The sequence below is a fragment of the Lutra lutra genome, chromosome 18 (genome assembly GCF_902655055.1).
Source record: "Lutra lutra chromosome 18, mLutLut1.2, whole genome shotgun sequence".
Taxonomy (NCBI): domain Eukaryota; kingdom Metazoa; phylum Chordata; class Mammalia; order Carnivora; family Mustelidae; genus Lutra; species Lutra lutra.
The window spans coordinates 25553-47817 of record NC_062295.1 but is presented as its reverse complement, the minus strand read 5'-3'; the positions used below and the strand labels follow the sequence as shown (position 1 = coordinate 47817).

Below are 22265 nucleotides of genomic sequence, written 5' to 3'. Positions count from 1 at the left end.
CGGAGACTGTGAACGATGTAGACCACGGGTACTGGATTCTGTCGGGTTTCCCCGGAGAGGTGGTTTCTTACTGCTCCCTACAGCGGCTGTAAACTCGGTGTCTGATGTAGCTGTCTTTAACCCTTCGCTTGCTGCCCGGAGTTACTGGTATGCACGGAGTTCGCGGGGAGCCAGAGATTTTGTTGTTTGTGTTGGGGGCAGAGTTTCGATCTAGAATTTGGTGCTCTTTTCCCCTCCAGGGTTTCCTCCCTTTCCCGCCTGTGTGGTTTCCCCTGGAGGGGTCATGGCTGTGGTGTGGGTGCTGTGGGTGCTGTGGTCTGATGGACTTGAGGTGGTAAATTCTAGTTTTAGCAAGGTGGGAGGGACCTTGTCAGCGGGAAGGAACCTCTCTTTAGACGGGTCCTAGAGAAGCTGCAGTCATCGTAAAGGTATGTGCTTCTAACAGGTAAGGTGGGAGTCTCGCTGTCTGAAACTTAAATATTAGACAGCTGCATGGGGGTCGCCTGGGCGGCTCAGTCTGACTCTTGATCTCGGCTCAGGTCACGACCTCAGGATCGCGCGACTGAGCTCCATGTGGGGTCCGCACCGGGTGTGAGCCTTCTCCCTCTCCTTCTGCCCCTCCCCATCTCAAAAAAAAACAGATGTGTGATTTATGTTTGTGTCCAGTCCTCAGGTGTTCACGGGCTTAGACTTCTGGTTTCATCTCTCTGTGGGTCCTGGTTGTTCGCAGAGCTCAGAGCTGCAGCTCTGGGTCCTCCAGACCTAACCCGAGATGTTTTGATGCAGAGACACACATGCACACTGAAATGTGCCCTTATTTGGTACCCCAAAGAACACACAGCCAAGAAGTCAGTGAAAAGAAGCATATCTTCACTAATAATCAGCAAAGTATAAATGAAAGCGACGTTGCAATGTGTTTGCTTAGGAGATAGGCAAAGATTACAAAGACTGATTCTGTATCCTGTTGGGGACAGGCACTCCCCGACTCCGGTGGGAGTAGACATTGGTCCGTGTTTGGAGGGCCACGGGGTAGGACCAGTATTTTAAAGTGCTGAACCGTATTTTTTTTAGTTTTTATTTTTAAAATAAATTTAGATTTTATTTGTCAGAGAGGGAGGGGGGCGTGTAAGCAGGGGCAGAGAGAGAGGGAAGCAGGTTCCCCGCTGAGCAGGGAGCCCGAAGCGGGGCTCGATCCCCGGACCCTGAGATCACGACCTGAGCTGAAGGCAGGCACTTCACCACTGAGCCACCCGGGCGCCCAATTAAAATGCTGAGCTTCAGACTCTGCATGTCCACCGGTAGAATCAGTTGCACAGAGGTGCTCACTCTGGGGATTAAGGGTCCCTGCCCAGAATCGCTCACTACCTTTGTTTAAAATTGCGACTATGGAAATTAACGTAATGTTGCACATCCTTCCTCAGAAAATAAAGATAGCACACACGGCAGCAATCCTGATGTCTCCCGGCGGGATTATTGAACCGTGGCATGTGCTACCGTTAAAGGCACGAACCGGGCTTTCCTGTGCCAACCTAGAAGAGGGTCGAAAATACAGGAGCCAGGAGTGCGCCCAGCTCGGCGCAGCCTGAGGCCAGGAAAGACGTACACCTGTTTGGGCTTCCCCCGCGTGTGGAAGGACTTGTGCCTAACTTCTCACAGAGGCGTCCTCTGGGGTGAGAGAGCGGGGACTCATTTTTCATTTTCTTCTGTCTCGTTTGCTCTCCTTGACGTGGCAGTGCATCACTTTCCTGTTTAACAGCCTCTCCAGGGGTGTTTCTCGGAAGGGTTCTAGTGGACATTGCCCCTCGCTGGACGGGTCCCCACAGCCCGTGTTTAGCTACCTTCCGTGTCACGGGGAATGAAGGGTCACCCCATGTCCTGGTCCCCGGGCTTGGGGTTAGTGGTGGTGGTTGTCTCTCAGCCCCACTTGGGACAGCCGCTCTGCTCTGCGTCGTGGTTTCAGATGTGGGCGGCCTGTGTGAGCCCGCCGTGGGAGGCTCACGTCACTGCTCACTGCACTCGTATCCTGAATCAGGCTGAGAGGCTTTTCTGCAAGCACAGGAACGGTCACCTCTAGGTCTGGAGGGTTGGGGGCCCCTCCGACTTGCCATGGGACCCGGCGGGTGCATCTGGGAAGGTGAGTCTCGCCGTCAAGGCAGCCGTTCTGGGGCCAGATGGTCTGAGCTGTGGTGGCCTGGACTGGAGATGAGGTCCAGGTCCTGTTGCCGGCAAAACCCCTTCAAGCCCCCACGACCGTGGGGGGCCTTTGGGCATAAGAGGAGCCAGAGTCTGGGGATCCCCCCGTTGGAGCTGTGGGCAGGCAGCAGGTCAGAGTGTGGTCCTAGAAGGAAGGTCAGCTCGGCCAGGCAGAGGGAGGGGAGGTGAGGGTTCCTGCTCCGGTCCTGTTCCAGTGCCCTCTTCCCAGGGGTCCAGGCACTCACACCGTCTAGAGACAAGGTCCGCCTCCGCAGGGGGTTCAGGATGCGTTTCTCTTCCTGTTGGGGCCAGGCGCAGGGCACCTCACGCTAGTCACACAGGTCTCGCCCTAGAAGAGCCTGCTGTGAGGAGGCAGCAGAGCCGTGGGCTTGGCTGACCTCGCCACTGGGGGCTGTGTGGGGGGGGTTCTGGGCAGAGGAGGGCCATTAACAGGTGCGGGAAGAACAGGTCCAACATTGAACCCCCTTTTGCCCCCAGGCTCCCTGCAACCATGTCAGCATCCTTATTCTAGACCTTTCCCACAGCCCTACCTGCTCCCCTGCTCCTTTCCTGAGCTGACTGGCCTGGCTTGGGGGTGTCTGGTCTGGCCAGAGAGACACTGAGGGGCTCAGCAGGGCTTCATGAAGGATGTATCTTTGTCCCCCCGAGGCACGTCTGGGGCCAGCTTGTGGGTCTCCGCGGCTGCAGCCTGGTGTTTCCAGGGCTCCCAGATGTGCCCTTTCCAGATGCAGCCCCCTCCTGCCCACCCCTCTCAGACAGCGCAGGGAAGCTGCTTGGGCCGGCTCTCCCTCTCCCCAGCCTTCCCTGCACCTCGTCCGCACGCACCCTGGCTGGCCTTCCCGCCTCTGCGCCTCCGGCCTGCGGCCCGCCGTCAGCATCCCTGTAGGAAGCTCGGTGTTCAGACCCTTTCCGCCAGTGGCACTGGCAGTTTCCACCTGTGCTAGACTGGCCCCTGTGCGCTCGTGTGGCCTAGAGGCGCTGGGGGGACTTCTGCCTCCATCTCCAGCTCACTGTTTATCACAGTCCCCATGTCCTCCTGTATCTGGTTCTTGGGAGCCAGGGGCTGAGTTTCTCCGCCTTCCCCAGCAGAGAGAAGAAAATGCTCGGTAAGTGTCCATTGAAATTGAAGCCTCCTTCTTCTGGAGGGAGCTAGACAGCTCTCCATCTGTTAAAAACACAGCATCTGTGTCAGAGGGGATAGTAAGTGGACGCAGGAGTTGGTGTGAAGCTCACTTGGAGGATGTGCTACAAAGGCACCTTGCTCTGGCGGGGCCTCCCTGGCCTCAGTGGGTCCTTGGGGGCTGAGGCCCACGGCGGGGAGGGGCTGTGTCTCTCCAGAGACCTGCCCCAGGTCTGGCCCTGTCTGTGGGTTCTGGTGCAGGGTCCAGCTGCAAGGCAGCCCATGGCTTCATGGTGGGCCAGGAAACCAGGGCAGGAAAGCTGTGAGGCCCTAGTGGTCAGACCTCATGGCCAGATCTTGACCCCGAGGTCATGGAGGATATGGGTTCTGAGAAGGGACCAGAGTGCTCCGGGGCTGAAGGCGTGTCCACAGACCTGGGGCAGTAGTGCTGGGTGGTGGCGTCAGTCGTACTCCCCAGCAGGATTGTCCCGAGGGGGAGACCCTGGCTCACCCCCAGCCCTGTCAGCCGTCCTGCGAGGTGGTGTCGTGTTGTCTGAGTGGTGATGAGGTCCCCCTGCTGTCCTCCCAGTGCCTGTTTCCCGACCAGGAAGTGTGTGGATGGGGGTTTCCGCACTGCCTGGCCTAGTGCCTATTGTCGAGGATGCGGGTGGCCAGAGGAGGGACAGGCCAGCGGTGCCCAGGGCAAGGTGGGTGCTCCCAGGCTGGTGTGACTACAGGTCGGACCTGTGCTGGGAACAGAGGTACCAGGTGCCGGTGTTGGGCACGTTGCTGCTGACCCCGTCCTTGATGGCCACAGCTCGGGGAGGGGCAGCCCCATCCAGCTCACGTCGTAGACCCAGACGCATCCTGTGTGGAGAGTTCGAGGAGAAACGGCTCCGTGTCCGTCTCTGTTGCTCCCCTCCAGGGGGTCCTGACCCTGGTAGCTCGGTCTTGTCCCTGCCCTGGGGCCAGCTGAGCTTGGAGCCATCCAACACCGTGCTCTGGAACCATCCGCTCCTAGGTCAGTCTGGGGCAGGAGCGGCCCAGTTCTGCGTGCACGGAGGAGTCCTTCCACCAGGGCCTGGCTCAGCTCCCGGCTGGGAAGTAGCTGCCATCCCTCAGGTCCCCAGACCTTGGGGCTCACTATGATTCTGTCATCCCACACCCTGCCGTGGGCTCTGCTCAGGCTGCTCCCTCATCTCCAGCCCGTCATGCACTGGAGGGGACGTGAGGTGTTGGGCAGAACTTGCCTCCCGTGCTGTGGCTGGGGGTGCCGGGGGATGGCGTGCAGTCTTCCTGAGCAGGGATCGTATTGGGGTCTGTCCTGTGGGTACACGGAGAGGCTGCTGGTGTGTTGGAGGGGTGTGTGCTGCCTGGGTGCGTGCGGGCTCCCCAGGGGCTTGCGTGCTGTGGTCTGTGAGCACGGTGCTGCTTTTTGGCCTCCTTATCACCCATCAGGCTTGTGTAACCAGGCTCGCCCTGCTTCCTGCTTCGGAACTATCAGTGTACCATCTGGAGCTGCGAATGGGGTGATCAGATGTCAACGGCCTCCCCGCACCCAGGCACTTCCTAACACCCAGCGCCTTTGTCTCCCGTGAACGTCCGGTCCCCCCGGGGCCCTGCTCCCCTTCCCAGGGCGGGTAGCTCCAAACAGGGGTGCAGCCGTCCCGGCTCAGGGAGGGCCCTCTGTTGCACAGACACCCCACTCACTGCCATCCTCCTACTAGTCCCCAGTGGGTCTTTATTTAAGGATGCAGCGGGGAGAGAGGGTGTGTGGATGTCCGCTGCATGACCCTGGGTGAGGCATTGCCCCTCCTTGGGACTCGGCTGGCTTGTCAGTAGGCCGGGACGGTCTCTCTACCTCACGGGGCTGCCGTGGGAACACAAGCATGTGATGTGTGCTGCACGGTTGGCACAAGGTTGCCGTGACCTGATCTCCCTTGCGTGACGGGACCTGGGACTGTGCTGGCTGAGGACGTCCGTTCCAGAGAGGAGGCTTCTAGGCAGACTCAGACGCTCGCTGGTTGGGAGTCCGGAACCCAGCGGGAGACCTGGGTCTGTGGGCACCGTGCTGTACACCGCAGCCATTCGGATCTTCCTGAGCGTTTTTTAGGAGAACAGCTTAGCCTCTGGTGCCCAGTGGTGGGACGTGGTGAGGGGACAGGCGGTGACCCACTTGGAGCTCTCCACAGGGAGCATGCCCCACGGGGAGTGGCCCTTCTGGGGAGACCTCCTGGGGACAGTCCCACGGGGGTGCTCTCAGCCCAGTCCCTTGCAGGACGGAAGGCCCTGATGCGAGAGCTGAGCGCCTGGCTGCTGATTTGCGCCTGCATGGGTGCCTGGGTCAGCGCGGCCGTCTCCGTCCAAGGGGAAGGAGGAGGTGAGTACGGGGCACTCGTGTCTCTCTGGGGTTTGGCAGAGAGCTTGGGGGCAGGGCAGTTGTCCGTCTCACTCCACAGGGAAGGGTTTGGCTGGACGTGCTGGGCCGCGACCTCCTGGGACCAGCCTGGAGGTCCCACCCACGCCCCGTGGGTCAGAGCCCTTCACCTCCCAGCCCTGCCCTTGATGCCTCCTCCTGGGACCACTCTTGGGGTCGGCCCTGTCAGAGTGTCCACTGCAGGTCCTGACCCTGCCCTGAAGCACGCTGTGGGCTGCAAACCGTGCCTGTCCCCAGGGCTCGGGGCCGGGTCTGTCACCTGTCTGAACAACAACATCCTGAGGATCCACTGCCGCTGGTCGGCCCCGGAGCCGGGCTGGGGCCCCCGTGCCTGGCTGCTCTTCACCAGGTGAGGCCTCAGGGCCCTGAGGGCGGGGTCCCCACGGTCGCAGCACGAGGGCCGGGCTGGCGCGGCGGCCCTTGGTGCCAACACACACCCTTTCCAGCAACCATGCACCGGGTGGCCGGCATAGATGTGTCTTCCGGGCCGGGGAGTGCACCCTGGTGCTGCCCCCCGAGGAGGTGCTCGTGCCTTCCGACAACTTCACCATCACGCTGCACCGCGGCGTCTCTGGGCAGGAGCAGGTCAGCCTGGTGGACCCGCAGTACCTGCCTCGGAGACATGGTGAGGCCGGGTCTGGGCACCTTGATGGGGAGTGTCCTGGCTTTGGGGGGCCTGAGGGCAGGGTCGCATGGCCCCTAACCTCCATGGCCCCGTGGAACACCCGGGGCTCAGAGACGGGAGGGGAGGGCCCCCGGGTCCCTGGAGACGTAGGGTTTGGGGGGAGGGTGAAGACACCAGGCTTCAGGCTGGGGCCAGGGCACAACTCGAGTCACCTGAAATGCACCTGAGCCGCAGCAGGAAGGGACGCGGTAAGACGCGTAGGACGGAAGCGGCCGGCCAGCCCCGGGACTCACGTTGTCTGGCTGCAGGGCCTGGAGTTGCTCACCGTCATCTTGTCCCGCCCGGGGCCTCCCTGGGAGATGTCACCAGCGAGGAGACAGAGACCTGCCTCCCAGGGAGGCCCCCCGGTCTGGGAGGGCCGTGACCATGCCCCCGCCCCCTGACCCCCAGCCTGTGTCAGACCGTCGGCCCTGGGCATGCCGGCAGACACACCCTCACGCAGCCCTACTCTGTTTCAGTGAAGTTGGACCCTCCCTCTGACTTACAGAGCAATGTCACCTCTCACTATTGTGTCCTGACCTGGAGGGCCAGCCCTGCTCTGGAGCCCCTGACCGCCATCCTCAGCTACGAGCTGGCCTTCAAGAAGCAGGAAGAAGCCTGGGAGGTAGCGCGGGGCTGGAGCCTTCTCTCTCCTGGGAGCCGCAGTGGGGGCCGCCCCTCCCTCACAGGAAGATGTCCAAGTGGACGATGGGGAGGGGGCGTGCTCAGAGCCCAGAGCGGGCTGTGCACACGTGTGTGTGTGAGCGTGCGCAGGGTACGCAGCCGTGTGTTCGTGGGGGTGGCTGAGTGTAAGTGCCCGCGTGTGCGGGCGTGGTCTTGGGCCACGGGCCCTGTCCCCCCTCGACGCCTGCTGACGGTCCTCTGCCCCACAGCAGGCCCGGCTCAGGGACCGCATCGTCGGGGTGACCCGGCTCTCGCTGGATGCTGTGGAGCTGGACCCCGGGTCCTGCTATGAGGCCCGGCTGCGGGTCCGCATGGCCACCCCGGAGATGGACGTGGAGGAGGAGCTGCGCTACGAGGGCCAGTGGAGCGAGTGGAGTCGGTCTGCGCGCTTCCCCTCACCCCAGAGCCCTGCCGGAGGTGCGGCTCTCCCTCCCGGAGGGCCTTCCTTATACCCGTCCAGGCCTCTCACCCTCCTAGAGCCCCGCCCGGAGGTGGTCCTGCCCTGCTGGCCACCTTCCCCTGGAGGTCTGGTATTTTGAAGGAGGGAAAACACAGCTGCCCAGCATCAGGCTTCTTGGAACCTGTAGTTACTCTGTCACGGGGAGAGACTGTGGCCCCGGGAGGCACGCCGGACCTCTGCTTCCGTCTCTGGAGCGGGATGTGGTCTGGCTGGGCTGACCCTTGTGACCTGCTGGGGAGGGTGCCTGACCCTGATGACCTTGCAGATGGAGGAGGTGGGGTCCTGCGGTGGCTGATTCGGGAGCAGCCATGACACAGCCCCTGGGCCTGGGAGGAAATTCCCACGGTGGCCCCGGGCACTCCTACCGGTGCTTTGCCACGTGGGTTTGGAGGAACACCCTGGTGCCAAGGAGGCTCACAGCCCTGGGCCCTTCCTGCCCACAGGCCCCCTGTCCTCCTCTTGGGGGCAGCCCAGCAGCAGCACCCTCGTTGCTGTGCCTGTCTTTCTGCTGCTGACCAGCCTGACCTACCTTGTGTTCAAGCTTTCACCCAGGTCGGTAGGCAGGGTGTGTGTGCGTGCGTGCGTGTGTGTGGCTGCGTGGGGGGTGTCTTGGGCCAGAGCGGCCCTCCCTCCCACCATCTGCCCTCCCCACCATCTGATCCTGGACGGGCTAAGCCTCTGCCCTGGGCCTCTGGAGAGTTCCCCACTTGTCAAGTGTGTTGGGGGTTGTAGGGCCCCAAAGACGCTCAGGGGGACCCAAGTTCACTGGGACCACGTCACCCAAGAGCCTCTGGGGGTGCTCTGTGGTCTGCTGACTTTTAAACGCCTTCTCTGAAAAGATCGTTTTGGGGCCCTGGTGTGCTCAGGACTCCAGTGCACGCCACAGAGAACCCAACAGACGTAGGGCCCATCTGAAGTAAACCATCACCCGTGTCAGGGTGAGGGAAGGGCCCGGAGGAGACTGACCAGCTGCGGACTCACCGCAGAAAGGACGAGAGCGGGGCGGGTGGGGGTGCTGGGCGGTATGGACGCCAGACTTGACCTGGAGCAGAGGAGAGGTCTTCAAGCACGTGAAACGGTGTTTGTATTGTGAGGATAGATTTTGGGGGGTCCGAGGGGATGGGGAGGACCCACCAGGAAGCCGGGGTGGCATAAGGAGGACGGCCCGTGTGCTGGAGCCAGCGGGAGAGACAGGGAGGGAGCCGAGGGAAGGCAATTTGAGGCCTAAGAAGGGAAATGGAGGGGGCAGAGGACCAGTGATCCCCGAGGTGGGGACCTGGGGGGGCCACGTCCTCCCCTGGGAAGCTGGTGAGGCTGGTTTGGACCTGCTGTGTTGGAGTTGTGGGCCATATCCTTGTGGGACGGCCCGTGGCTCTGTATTGCTCAGGGAGGAGTCAGGTGGGACAGGGAGCTGCCTCCTGTCTGCTCCCTCTGTGGGATGAGGACCCAAGGGCCACCCTGTAGCCCTGAGCCCAGCGTCACGACTCACCCTGTAAAGGACGTGTGTCTTGGGTGTCAGTTCTACAGGGTCATTGGTCTGGCAGGCCACAGGGGTGGGTGTTGGGTTTTGCCCCGAGAACAGGCTTGGACCCAACGAGAGGCAGGAGGTGGGGCGGCCTCTGGCAGGAAGGGTGCGAGGCTCGCACAGGGTCCTGTGCTTGCTGGAGCCGGGCCTCCGAGGACCCCTCGCTGGGCATGCAGAGGCCTCCAGCTGTCCTGTTCTGGCCTCAGGGTGAAAAGGAGCCTCTCCTGGAACGTGCCCTCTCCGGCGGCCTTCTTCCAGTCCCTCTACAGTGTGCACCACGGGGACTTCCAGGTGCGCGCAGCCTGTGGTTGGGGGCGGGGGGCTGGGGTCTCCCCCACGTCTGGCCTGCCGAGGATGTGGGCTTCCGGTGAGAGTTGGGGCCGGTATGGGGCCTTTGTGGGTGCTGTGAGCTGTTTTTGGTAGATGTAGTGGATTTAAATTTACACACGCCGTCTCAGATGCATCCAGACAATTAGCCTTATTCTCTCTCACGGGTTTCTTTTTCTTTTGGGGAGCGGCCCCTGTGATGTACGTGGTCATGTCACGGGGAGACTATGGCCTCTGCATCTCCTCCCGGCTTCTCCGAAGGTGTCTGTGGGGAGGGTCTGCTGCACACGCCAGCCTTGGGGTCCTCAGGGGTCCGGGGGGCTATGGCTGTGCTGGTCACTGAGGAGGGCCTGGCCCTCCGGGTTCCTGTGGGTAGCACTGCCGCACTCCCCCTTTCCCCCTTTGTGGGCCCTGGTGAGCCCCACCTGGAGGGTCTTTACACCTGATGCTTCCCCTTCTCACTGGCCTGGTGGCTCCCTCGGGTGGTCTCCGGATCCCCACTGTGGGCGGAGGACGGGACGGGATGTTTCCTGGGGTCCTTTCCCGCGGCCCCTGCTGCTGCCGGGCTTCCCTCCGCCTCCCACTTCTGTCTCTCAGAAGGGAGCCGGGAAGAACATTTGATAAGGGAGCCCAGGGTTTGAGGTTGTTGTCCAGAAGTGTACCTCAGAGCTTAAAGCTGAGCGTTTTACCCTCGGTGGAGGCCGCCTCCTTCTCCCAGGCAGTGGCCGTCACAGTCGAGAGCCCTAAGGTGACCGTCCTGGAACGCGTCATCTCGGCCCCACGCACCCGGCCCTCCTCTAGACCCGAGTCACCCGCCCGGTGATTAGACCCCTCGGGGGCTCTGTGTTGCCGTGACTCGGCTCCCGGTATCCGGGCAGACACATAAGGTCACGTGTGTGTGGTCTGCCTGGTGCGGTTCCTGGTCCCACCGAGGAAATACTTTCCTTTGGGAGGTGGGGGCCTCCCGCGACCGCACAGGGGGGTCCAGGTCTGCTGCCGTCAGCCCAAAAGTGGTGTCCCCGCGGCATTTCCTGGTGTGTGTGTGTGAGAGTGTGAGTGAGTGTGTGAGTACGTGTGTGAGAGAGTGTGCAGTGAGTGTGCACGTGTGAGTGAGTGTGAGTGTGTGAGTGAGCCGGGGCCCAGCAGGGGCTGCCCAACCTCTGTAGCTGATGCCTGGAGCAGAACCAGGGGTCTTGTCCGTCCCCGGCACCCGTCGCCGCCTGTACCCTGTTCCAGGCTGCTGTGAGCCGGGAGGTGGGGGGTCGCAGAGCGTCCTGATGGCTCCTGGGCCGCAGGCAGGCTGGCACGTGGCGGGTAAGGTGGAGCGCTCGAACACAGTCGTCGCTTGGACTCGGGGTGAGGACGCCGGAGAACTTCTGGGAGGAGGGGGAGGCTGCTTCCGGTGCGAGTCCCGAGCCCGCTGCCTGAGCCCTTCCCACCCCCTTCCGCCATGCTGTCTGTCCTAGACCTGGACAGGGGCCCACAGAACCGGCGTCCTGCCGAGCCGGGACAGTGGCCGTTCCCCACGAGGAGCCTCGGAGTCTGGCGTCCATGAGGACATCGCGTGGCTGACCTATGACCCGGTGGACCCCTGGCAGTCAGTGGTCCTGGAGGAGGAGCAGGAGGGCCCTGGGGCCGGCCTCCTGGAGGCTGCGCTGCTGGCCGGGCCTGTGGTCCAGGGAGGCCAGCCGCCCGCCTACCTGCCGCAGGAGGACTGGGCCCCCACATGTCCCCTCAGGCCAGCCCCCCCACCGTCAAATGGCGGCAGCGGTGACTACTGGACCCTGGGCTGCTCCGGGGGTTGCCAACTCCCCACCTTCCCAGGAAACTCACCGAGCGCAGGGCCCAGCCCGGCTTTGGCCCGGGGCCCTTCCTGTGACCAGCAGAGCCTGGACGCCCGGCCAGGAAGTAGTGCTGTGGGAGCCAGTCACGGCGAGCGGCAAGACCCCACTGCACGGGTCGTGTGAGGACCCCAGGGCCTTTGCTTCGCCCCCGCCCTTCATAGTCACCCGGTTTCATCTAGAATGCTGACTCAGCTGACTGTACAAAGTCCGTTTTGTGGAAAACGGAGGAAAGTCTTTCTGAGAATGGAGCCCTGCGCAGACGTCCTGTCCAGATGGGGGCAGGCCGGTCGGTGACCCCAACCCCCAGCCTCCCTCCCCTGGCCACCACCTCCCTCCCTGCTCTTGGGCTCCGTCCCGGCCCCCCAGAGAAGGGCAGTGTTGGCCCCGACCCCTTAGAGGGCTGGCTTGCTCCCAGCAGGCACGGCTGAGGTGGTGCCTTCTCAAGCTGTGTCTCCTGCTGTGACTCCAGGAACCGGCTACCTGCGGGGAGAGGGGCCCCAAGGTGGGCAGGGGGACAGGGTCTGTCTATGCTGGGGCTTTCTGGGGTGGGGGCTGCTGACGTTTGAAAGGGAGGAGCAGACGAGCCGGTCCCTCTCCGTGGGGCGCTGGTGACCCATGGGCTCTGCACAGAGACAAGCGCTTGTGGCCCCCGGGTCCCCAAGGTGACAGGCCCTTCTGCCTCAGACAGGCATCCCCCTCCTCCGCGCCTGTGGAGCCCCTGGGGTTTTGTGGGGAGCCTCAGCAGAGCCAGAGCGTGGTCAGCAGGGGTGAGGCAGGGCCCAGAAGGTATTTGTAGCCGTAGAGAGCGGGAGGGGTGTGGACAGACGTGACGTGCAGCATCTTCAGTTCTAACCACGGATGAAAAAAACCAGCGTGAATTCATGTCCTGGAACCCACCCCTGGTGGGCCCTGGGCCGGGGGCTTAGAGCAGCCTCTGTGAGCAGCGTGCCTCCTGTGGCTTCCTGGGGAACCTAGACCACCTGTGTGTGACAAGTGACCCCCACAGCTGGGATGCCTCTTCCGTGTGGCCAGAGACATTGCTCCTGTGGGTCCCACGTTTTCTCTTCACGGTGCCCGGAGCCAGAGCACCCCTTGGAGGCTGTGGGACGGTGGATGAGCTGTGCTGGCCCCTCCAGCCGTGGGGCTCCCTGTCCTTCCTTGTGCTGCTGTGAGTTCCCCTGCTGGTCGCTGCACACCTGCGTGCCCAGGAAACGCTTGCTTCCCCCATTGTGAGGAGACGGCCCGGGGAGGCCGTGTGCCGGGGTCCCCTCGTTTGAAGACCGCAGATGAAGTGGTTGAGCCCTGGGCCCTGAGGGGTTCGGAGTGCAGGGGCCTGGGAATGGATCCCGAAGTGGGCGCGTGCTTCCAGGAGTTGGAGGCAGGGCAGGGCTGGAGAGAAAGGGTCCCAAAATGTGGCCGGCTGGATTGTGATGGGCCTGGGAGGCCAGACTGAGAGCAGTGAGGCAAGTGGACCTCCCTGGTGAGGGGGGACGTCCAGCAGTCTCTCTCTCTGTTTTTGTTTTTAAAGATTTTTTAATTTTTAAGTAATCTCTACACCCAATGTGGGCCTTGAACCCACAACCCCCAGATCAAGAGTGCCTTGCGCCGCTGGCTGAGCCAGCCCCCCCTGTGTTTTTCAGTGTGGTGAAATCCTCGTAGCTTAACCCCAACTTTTAAAGGGCGTAATGCCGTGATATTTATGCATGATATTGTCCGACTGTCCTCACTCCCGAAGAAAGCCCCTTCCCAGTGAGCAGCCGTCACCCCCCACTGGGCCCTCCACGTGCCCGTCCTCCGCAGCTCCCCTCCTCCCGTCTCTCCCGGGCACGCTGTGTCAGCGGCCTCCGGCTCGGCCTCCCCCGCCGCGTGGTGTTCCCCAGGCTCACCCGTGTGCGGTGCGGGCGGCTGCCTTACTGGGGCCGGCCATGCCTCCCTTGCGTGGACGGACCACGTTCACTCTTTACCCCTCTGGAAGACATGTGGGCTGTTTCCACATTTCCCTGCTGTGAGCGGCGCTGCTGTGAACGCTGATGTCAGCTTTTTTTTTTACACCTGTCTTCTGTGTTTTGGGTACGTTCCTACTAGTGGAATTGCTAGGTCGTATGGTGACTCAGTGTTTAGAATTTTTGAGCAACTGCCAAACTGTTCTCCACAGAGACGTCAGCACCTTCCATCAGTGACGTACTCGCATCCCCCTTCTCCACATCCTCACCGACTACTGTTAGTGTCCTTTCCTAAATTTGGTTTGTTTTGTCAGTTTCCTTATTTAAGGAATCTCTACACCCAATGTGGGGCTCAAACTCACAACCCTGAAGTCAAGAGTCCCGTGCCCAGGGCACCTGGGTGGCCCAGTCCATTGAGTGTCTGACTCTTGGTTTTGGCTCAGGTCATGATCTGGGGGTTGCGCGGTGGAGCCTGGCGTCAGACTCCGCACTCGTTGTGGTCTGCGTGGAATTCTCTCTCCCTCTGCCCCACCCGCTGGTCTCTCTTTTCCTCTAAGAATAAGTCAATACATTCTTAAAAAAAAAAAAAAGAGTCACGTGCTCTTCCGAGTGAGCCAGCTAGGGCTCCTCGGATGGCCATTCTGACCGGTATAAAGGGGTACCTCAGTGGGATTTTGACTTGCGTCTCCCCAATGGTTGGTGATGGTGAACATCTTTCATGGGCTACTGTGTCTCCTCTTCGGAGACAAGCTGTTCAAGTCCTTTGTCTATTTCCTAGTTGGTTTGCTTGTCCTGGTGTTGTTGAGTTGTCAAAGCTCTTTGTATATTCTGGATACTGAAGTCATAGTAGATATTCCATCCCCAAACATTTTGTTAAATCCTGCATGTTATTTGGTGTCTTACACGTGGGTCATTGCCGAATCCAACCCCAACAAACACATGAAAAGATGCTTCCCGTCCTTAGACATCAGGGCAATGAACATGAAAACCACAGTGAAGCGCCAGTTCACACCCACGAAAGCGGCTGTTATCTAAGAAAACCGGAAACGGCTTTTGACAAGGATGTGAAGAAACTGGAACTCTCGTGCACTGAGACGAGAGATGACAGCAGTGACCGTTACACGGCAGTGTGAACGCTCACTTGAAAACGGTGAAGATGGTAAATTTTATGTTGTGTGTATTTTACCAGAGTTTTAAAAATAAAAACTAATGAAAGGAAAAGTTAATGTCATGTATATGTTATCACACCCTCAAAAAAAAAAAGTCTCCCTACGAACTGCTCCTGAAATAGTGACACAGGTGATGGAGGAGACCCTTGTCCCCTAGAGCTGGAAGGACTTCTCCCAGGGACACCGCTGCTTCGGACACCTAGTGGGGCTCCCCTGGTGGACGCCAGCGGTCGCTCCGGCCCGTTGGCACCTCCTTTCAGTGCCTCATTCTCCCGGTCAGACCCCGCCAGCGACTCTCAGTCACTGCTGTTAGCCGTCTCTGTGATGTTTCCTTCCCAGCTGTCACACACGTGGTATGGTACGGTCAGTCAGATCGTCTCCCGTTACTCGGTGACATGCACACACGACTCACCCGTGTCTTGGCGGGGCTTGGTGGATCATTGCTCCCTGTGGGTAAGTCGTGTCCCATCGCACGCACGGACGCATCTGGCTTGGTTATCCACTCACCTGCTGAAGGGTATCCTGGTCTGCTGGGAAGTATCTGGCCGTTGGGGAGAGAGGAACTGTGCGGAGAGCAGGCTGGGCTTGGCTTGGGTATATGTTTTCAGAGCCGTTGTCTAAATACCCAGGATTGTGCTTGTTGGCTTACATGGTGAGATCACATGTGGTCTGGAGTGAGTAGCTCAAGGGCCTTCACCACGGTGGGGGAATTTTGTGCTGCAGCAGCGGTGAACGGCAGTCCCCCTGCCGCCGCCGTTTCTCTGGAGACAGTGGCGCTTCAGCAGACGCGCGGCCCAGCTCACTGTTTTCATTTGCTTTTCCCTCGTGACAGGTGGTGTGCAGCTTTATTCTCTGTGCTCGTCTGTCATCGGTACCTCTGGTTCACCGAGGGCTGTGTTTGGATCTTTACTCATCCTTAATTGGGTTGTCGGCTCTCTTTTTCGCTTTCGGAGTTTGCTTGGATTTTTTGCACAGGAGTCTTTTTTCCGATGTGTTTTCCGAACGTTTTCTCCCCATCTGTGGCTTTTCTTCGGGTTCTCCTAAGTGTATCTTTCACGAGTAGACTACATTGTGCCAGAGAGAACATCAGCAATTGTTTTCTTTCAGGGACTGGCTTTGGTGTTTTAAAACTCATCACTGGGGCACCTGGGTGCCTCATGGGTTAAGCCTCTGCCTTCGGCACAGGTCATGATCTCAGGGTCCTGGGATGGAGCCCCGCATCGGGCTCTCTGCTCAGCGGGGAGCCTGCTTTCTCCTCTCTCTCTGCCTATTTGTGATCTCTGTCAAATAAATAAATAAAATCTTAATTAAAAAAAACTCATCACCAAGCCCAAGGTCATGTATGTGTTATTTCTTTATCTTATGTTATTTTTTCTTTTATTTTGAGGTGGGCTCCGCGCCCAGCATGGAGCCCAGCGAGGGGCTTGAACTCATGACCCTGAGATCAAGAGTCGGACGCTTAAAAGACTGAGCTGCCCAAGCGCACCTCCCAGGGTTGTGTCGATCTAGAATTCTCACAGCTCTGCACTCAAAAATTCGTGTGTGCGGGCCATTTTGAGTAAATTTCTGTGTAAGTTGTCAAGTCTGCGTTCACATCCCCTCCCCCCGCCCCGTGTGTTTTCTCATTGCTCTGTCGCCATCTGTGGGGCAGACTTCCCTTTCGTCGTGGACGTGCCTTGTCCCTGTGACGCGTGAAGTGACTGTGGGCGCGTCTCTGGTTCTGTCTGCCGTCTGCTGCTCCTTTCCTCAGTCCCTTCAGCGCCACCACATTCTCGTCATTACCGCGCCTCCATGTTGTCTTTGTTCTTTTTTAAAAGATCTTATTTATTTAATTTTGCGCGAGAGAGCCAGGGAGCGAGCATGAGCGGGGGCGGGGAGGGGCTGAGGAGGAAGCAGGCTCCTCGCTGAGCAGGGAGCCCGATGCGGGGCTCGATCCCAGGACCCTGGGGTCACCACCCGAGCCGAAGGCAGAGGCTTACCGACTGAGCGACTCTGGTGGCCTGTGCTGACTCTTTGGGTCCACAGATGAGGTTCTGAGTCTCATGTCAGCTGGTGGGTCAATATCCTGGGTGGGAACTCGGGGTCCCACTGAATCTGTAGCTCAAGGTAGAAAGAATTGCTCTCAACAATATTGATTTCATGGAAGTATTTTCATTTGATGTACAGTGAGTTGGCATTAAGGAGGTATCTTGGATATCTGCCGTTCAACATACTGAAACCAGTGTCCTTCAGAGACTGGGGGAATCACAGGCAGCACCTACTGAGGCCACGTTTCTGGATCAGACCGCGTGGGTTCGAGCAGGGTGGAAGGAGGGAACCCTGGCCAGATGTCCTCGGATGGCTCCCAGTGCTGGTGACCCAACTGCCTTCTCTGAGACACCGTGGCAAAAGGCACATTTATTTATATGTCGTTTGATTTCTTTCATCTGTGTTTTAATGTTCTGTGACTACGTTTATGTATATTGTTAGATTTATACTCAAGGACCTTAATTTTCCGTAGTTTCTTTCCGTTTCACGTCCCGATTTGCTGTGTGTGTCGTCGCTGATCCCCTCAGCCCGTCTCGGCTGCTGTCAAACTGTCACAGACCAGGTAGCTTGAGAACAGTAGGCACGGCTGTGGGGGGCGCAGGTCTGAGATTAGGGTGTGTCTGGTGGTGGGGCTCTTGCCTTATCCTCACCTGGAGGGATGGCACTGGCCCCCTAACCCTAATCTGTTCTAACACCATCACGTTTTTCATTAGGATTCCAGCACGTGAATTTGGGGGGAATGCAAACATTCACACCACAGTCCTGATGTCAGTTGACTTCTATACATGACCTTCTGTTTTGCTTCTTGTCGTCTTTACATTTTCCTACCAAGGCACAGGGACTGTGTGCTCAATTTCAGTTGGAATTTCCAAACTAGGACACTAGCTACTCAGAACTCTAAATTTCAGAGACTCCCCCGGCCATTCCTGAGTGGGTGAACTGGCTGCAGCTGGACAGTGAGTGGGGGGCAGGGAGGCCCCTGGCTTCCGGGCAGTTGGGGGTTGGTGAGGACAAAGCGAGAGCCGGTCCTCGGGGGGCAGGAGGGTGATCCACAGCAGGTCCCCCAGAGGTGCATGGAACCCTGGGTGTCCGACTGCTCCAGGTTTATTTTTCCTTTCTCCTGTAGCATTTCAGCAGGACGCATCTTCCGGAAGTGCCCCTCGGAAGGGCTTTGGCCCATGACAACCGTGGCACACTGCAGTGCTTTGCACAGACCCTGCCGCTCGGAGAGGAGGGAGCATCTGGCTGCGAATGTGTGCAGGGCGGCAGCCACCTCCCCGGGCCCCACTCGAGGCCCTCTCTGTTCCTGTGACAATTAGATGAACATTGAGAAGCAGCTGTGTTAAAAACAGCAATGGTATCTAAGTTTAAATATATGGTTTAGGGGCGCCTGGGTGGCTCAGTGGGTTAAAGCCTCTGCCTTCGGCTCAGGTTCATGATCCTAGGGTCCTGGGATCGAGCCCTGCATCGGGCTCCCTGAGCCTGCTTCCTCTTCTCTCTGTGCCTGCCTCTCTGTCTACTTGTGATCTCAGTCTGTCAAATAAATAAAATCTTTAAAAAAAAATATATGGGGGCACCTGGGTGGCTCAGTGGGTTGGGCCGCTGCCTTCGGCTCGGGTCATGATCTCAGGGTCCTGGGATCGAGTCCCGCATCGGGCTCTCTGCTCGGTGGGGAGCCTTCTTCCCTCCCTCTCTCTGCCTGCCTCTCTGTCTACTTGTGATCTCTCTCTGTCAAATAAATAAATAAAATCTTTAAAAAAAAAATTAAAAAAATATATGGTTTATACCAAACCTGAATTTCTTTCTTTCTTTCTTTTTTCTTTTTTTTGTTAATGTGCGTTTTTACTTGGAAATTACTCATTCCCTCTAGGCTTCCAGTGTTCTCTCTAATTTGACTTTTACAATTTAAAAAAACATTATTTTAAGTAAAATTGGCAACGCAGGGCTTAAGCTCATGACCCTCAGATCAAGACCTTAGCTGAGATCAAGAGGCTGATGCTTAAGCAGTTGGGCCACCCAGGTGCCCCTCTTATTTGACTTTTAATCTCTGTTCTGCTTCTATTTTTTTCCCCAGAATTGTCACAGTTGATGGACCAATATTGATATCTCATGTTTTTAAGATTATTTATTTATTTGACAGAGATCACAAGCAGGCAGAGAGGCAGGCAGAGAGAGGGGAGGAAGCAGGCTCCCCGCTGGGCAGAGAGCCCGATGCGGGGCTCGATCCCAGGACCCTGAGACCATGACCTGAGCTGAAGGCAGAGGCTCAACCCACTGAGCCCCCCAGGCACCCCGATATCTCATTATCAACTGAAGTTCATCTTGTGTCCGGTTTCCCTCTGTTCTGCCTTTGCTGCTCCAGGGTCCCGCGTGCGGACCACACGGGAGGTGGTCCTCAGTCTCTTCAGCTCTTCTTGGCTCTCACAGTTTTGGAGATTTCTCTCGTTTCAGTGACCTTGACGGTGTTGAGGGAGGATGGTCAGACGTTTTGTGGACTTAGCTCCACTTCCCTGATAGGTGGCTGAGTGTCTACATCGAGCATTTGGAATTCTTGTGAATTGTTTTCTACTCATGACAAAAAAGAAAAAGTCTGTGTAGTAAGTTATTTTTTTACCAGTGCGAACACCCGGGCAGTTATTTTAGGCTTTGGTTTTGTTCCAGCTGTGGGGTGTCTGGATGGTCCGTTTATTCCTGCTGTGGCTCTTTCTGTGGTCTCCTGTTTCTCTTGACATAATTCAACTTGGTGGATTTTCGTTATTGGTACTTCCTCATTTTCTTTTCTTTTTAAGATTTTATTTATTTATTTGACAGAGATCACAAGTAGGCAGAGAGGCAGGCAGAGAGAGAGAGGAGGAAGCAGGCTCCCCGCTGAGCAGAGAGCCCAATGTGGGGCTTGATCCCAGAACCCTGGGATCATGACCTGAGCCAAAGGCAGAGGCTTTAACCCACTGAGCCACCCAGGTGCCCCTGCCCTTTTTTGATGCAAAAAAGTGGTTCTGTTAACGCACAGCTCTTTCCTGGGCAGAAAGAGCTGCACCAGGGTTGTGAGGAGTGACTGATTACAGACTTTCAAGGTGGGCTGTTAGGGATACTGTCAGTCTCTAAGGAATTTGGAAGCAAGGTGGACCTCAAGGGGTCATTTACTACGGTCCGGTAAAACCTTAATTCATGAGACCCTGAGATGTATGTCAGTGGGCCATATGTTTAGAGGATAGTTGGTAACATACATCTTGGGGGGTGGTGAGACAGCAGAAGTTTCTAAAGGAATTTTTTAAAAAGATTTTATTTATTTATTTATTTGTCAGAGAGAGAGAGAGAGAGAGAGCGAGTGCAAGCAGGCAGAGCGGCAGCAGAGGCAGAGGGAGAAGCAGGCTCCCTGCTGAGCAAGGAGCCCAATGCGGGACTCGAGCTCAGGATGCTGGGATCATGACCTGAGCCGAAGGCAGCCGCTTAACCCATTGAGCCACCCAGGCGTCCCCCTTTTATATGTGGGAGAAGACATAGGATCCTGATGGCCAGGCTAATGTCAAGCCAAGGTTGCCTTTTGTCCTTAACAAAGTATCAGTATTGAGGCAGCTGGGTTCCTGGAGGAAGATCACGGGGCTGGTCTTAAGTCTGTATCGATGGGCTGTGATGAGGGGACAGAGGCCGGCTGAGGACACGACACAAGCTGACACTCTGCCCCCCCCCACTCCTGGGTACAACATGGGTGACATTCTTCCAGGAATCTCACAACTATCTTAATGTCAAAACCTTGCTAGATCAAGTAAAAAAAATGGGCAGAAGGCATGAGCAGACAATTCTGCAAAGAAGACCTACAAATGGCTAACAGACACGTGAAAAAGTGCTCCACATCATTAGTCATCAGGGAGATTCAAATCAAAACCACCTTTGTGTGGTTTTGTGATACACTGTGATACCACCTTGCACCAGTTAGAGTGACAACAATCGACGAGGCAGGAAACAACAGATGCTGGAGATGATGCACAGAAAGGCAAGCCCTCTTCCACTGTTGGTGGGAACACAAGCTGGTGCAGCCTCGCTGGAAAACAGCATGGAGGTTCCTCAAAAAGTTAAAAACAGAGCAACCCTACAACCCAGCAATTGCATTTCTGGGTATTTACCCCAAAGATACAGATGTAGTGAAAAGCAGGGGCACCTGCACCCCCATGTTCATGGCAGCCATGTCCACAATAGCCAAACTGTGGAAAGAGCTGAGATGGCCTTCCACAGACAAACAGATAAAGAAGATGAGGTCCATACGCACAACGGAACATGACTCAGCCATCAGGAAGGATGAAAACCTGTGTGCACTGACATGGCTGCACTGGAGGGGATTATGCTGAGTGAAATAAGTCAAGCAGAGAAAGATAATTATCATATTGTTTCATTCATATGTGGAACATAAGGAATAGCACAGAGGACATTAGGAGAAGGAAGGGAAAATCGAAGGCGGGGGAATCAGAGGGGGAGACGAACCGTGAGAGACTGTGGACTCCGGGAAACTAACTGGGGGTTTCAGAGAGGAGTGGGTGGGGGACGGGTGAGCCCGGTGGTGGGTATGAAGGAGGGCACACATTACAATGAGCACTGGGCGTTATAAGCAAACAATCATGGAACACTACGTCTAAACACTAATGCCGTACTCTGTGGTGACTAACAACATAAAAAGAGAAAAAAAAAACTTGGTAGAGGGGAAAACAACCTTAACTTGACAATGGCTTGACCTCTGATATCTTGTAGGTATCTTGTAGGTCAGTCCCCTTCAGCATTCGAACGTTCTTTTGAAACCTCCTTCTTCTTACTTCCTCCAACGCCCACTACTTAATCACTCCTCACGACCCTGGCGCAGCTCTCCCTGCCCGCGGGTCCTGTCCCCATACTTTAATAAACCGCCATTTTGCATCAGAGCGTCTCAAGAGTTCTTTCTCGGTGACTGGCTCCGGACCTCACCTGTGTTTCAAAACCTCATTAGGCTGCAAAAGAAATCCAATGTTTTCTGTTTTTGTTTTGCCTTTGTTCTCCATATTAAGATGAGGACCTCTTGCTCTACTGCCTACAGCCAGTTTTCCCCCATACGTTTCTTTTTTTTTTTTTTTTAAAGATTTTATTTATTTATTTGACAGACAGAGATCACAAGTAGGCAGAGAGGCAGGCAGAGAGAGAGGAGGAAGCAGACTCCCCACTGCGCAGAGAGCCCGATGTGGGGCTCGATCCCAGGACCCTGAGATCACAACCTGAGCCAAAGGCAGAGGCTTAACCCACTGAGCCACCCAGGCGCCCCTTTCTTTGTTTTTTAAAAACATTTATTTGTCTCAGAGAGAGAGAGAGAGCGCGAGCACACATGAGCTGGAGGGAGGGGGGAAAGGGAGGGAGAAGAGTGTCTGAAGCAGACTCTTCGAGGAGCGCAGAGCCCAGTCAGGGGCTCCGTCCCGAGCAAGATCATGACCCGAGTGGATACCAAGTCACCCACTTAACTGAGCCCCCCGTGCCCTCCACTCCGTACATTTCTAATACAGTTAGATTACTTGTCACATTTTGTATTCCACCTTGTGACGATCACGCGTTCTAGGTAACTTTATCTGAATAGATGATGATCAACTCTTTGGGTCCACAAATGTGAAGATGTTATGTTTTCTTTTGGATAATCTGATAGTTGTGCTTTTAAGAGCGAAGACTTGGGTATCCGTCATTATTCTATGTGAAACTTCTTTTTTTCTTTTTTTAAGATTTTATTTATTTGAGAGAGAGATTGAGAGAGCGCGATTGGGGTGAGGGGCAGACAGCCCGCTGAGCAGGGAGCCTGATGGGGTGGGGGTGGGGGCCGGGGTCAGGGTCGGGTTGGGGGTG

At 57.2% G+C, this 22265-nt stretch overlaps 1 protein-coding gene across 2 annotated transcripts; it reads left to right on the top strand.

The window, feature by feature from the left end:
• Positions 1-3256: 3256 nt before the first annotated feature.
• IL9R (interleukin 9 receptor) lies at positions 3257-14433 on the top strand. Of its 2 annotated transcripts, XM_047714584.1 has the most exons (8): positions 3257-5714; positions 6009-6120; positions 6218-6396; positions 6915-7060; positions 7329-7536; positions 8023-8131; positions 9311-9395; positions 10898-14433. In XM_047714584.1, exons 1-8 carry the CDS (start codon positions 5627-5629, stop codon positions 11396-11398), a joined length of 1428 nt encoding a protein of 475 aa, XP_047570540.1. In that variant the 5' UTR covers positions 3257-5626; the 3' UTR covers positions 11399-14433. The 2 variants fall into 2 exon arrangements, with proteins under 2 accessions (XP_047570540.1, XP_047570539.1); XM_047714583.1 differs by lacking the exon at positions 3257-5714 and having other exon boundaries at positions 5760-6120.
• Positions 14434-22265: the final 7832 nt, after the last annotated feature.

Excerpts from the sequence above, each read along its gene's own strand:
- IL9R (XM_047714583.1), top strand. The coding sequence starts at position 5,900 with ATGCCTCCTCCTGGGACCACTCTTGGGGTCGGCCCTGTCAGAGTGTCC. Across the intron at positions 6,121-6,217 it reads GCCTGGCTGCTCTTCACCAG|CAACCATGCACCGGGTGGCC; the intron begins GTGAGGCCTCAG and ends CACCCTTTCCAG. Across the intron at positions 9,396-10,897 it reads TGCACCACGGGGACTTCCAG|ACCTGGACAGGGGCCCACAG; the intron begins GTGCGCGCAGCC and ends TGTCTGTCCTAG.